Below are 307 nucleotides of genomic sequence, written 5' to 3'. Positions count from 1 at the left end.
GGGTTCGCCGGCGGAGGGGGCCGGCCCGCCCGCCCCGGCGCGGCTGACAGGCGGGCGGTAGGGAGACGTGTGCGAGCGGGAGCGGCCCGGCGGCCCGCACCCCTCCCCTGCCTCGGCCGGGGGCGATGTCGTTATGCGGCGGCTCCGGCGCTGCGGCTGCCCCCCGGCTGCGGCCTCGCGCCGCCCAGATGGCGCGGCGGCCCGAGCTGCTGTGCGGCGCTGCCATCGTGCTGGGCTGCGCCTTCCTCGTCGCCCTCAAAGTCACCTGCAGGTAATGGCGGGGGCGGCCGGGCGGGCCCGGGGCGCG

The 307-nt window shown here is 80.8% G+C and overlaps 1 protein-coding gene across 2 annotated transcripts in view; it reads left to right on the top strand.

Annotated features, from left to right (window-relative positions):
* Nucleotides 1–39: 39 nt before the first annotated feature.
* TXNDC11 (thioredoxin domain containing 11) overlaps nucleotides 40–307 on the top strand; it is a 38,633-nt gene continuing 38,365 nt past the window's right edge. For both annotated transcript variants that reach the window (XM_010578457.1, XM_010578456.1), the window contains exon 1: nucleotides 40–271. In XM_010578457.1, the coding sequence (XP_010576759.1) occupies nucleotides 126–271 (146 nt within the window). In that variant the 5' untranslated portion in view covers nucleotides 40–125. The remainder of the gene's footprint in view (nucleotides 272–307) is intronic.

The sequence above is a fragment of the Haliaeetus leucocephalus genome, unplaced genomic scaffold, assembly GCF_000737465.1.
Source record: "Haliaeetus leucocephalus isolate CR32 unplaced genomic scaffold, Haliaeetus_leucocephalus-4.0 Scaffold636, whole genome shotgun sequence".
Lineage (NCBI taxonomy): Eukaryota > Metazoa > Chordata > Aves > Accipitriformes > Accipitridae > Haliaeetus > Haliaeetus leucocephalus.
Note: the sequence above shows the minus strand (reverse complement) of the source record. Positions and strands in the feature narration are given on the sequence as shown.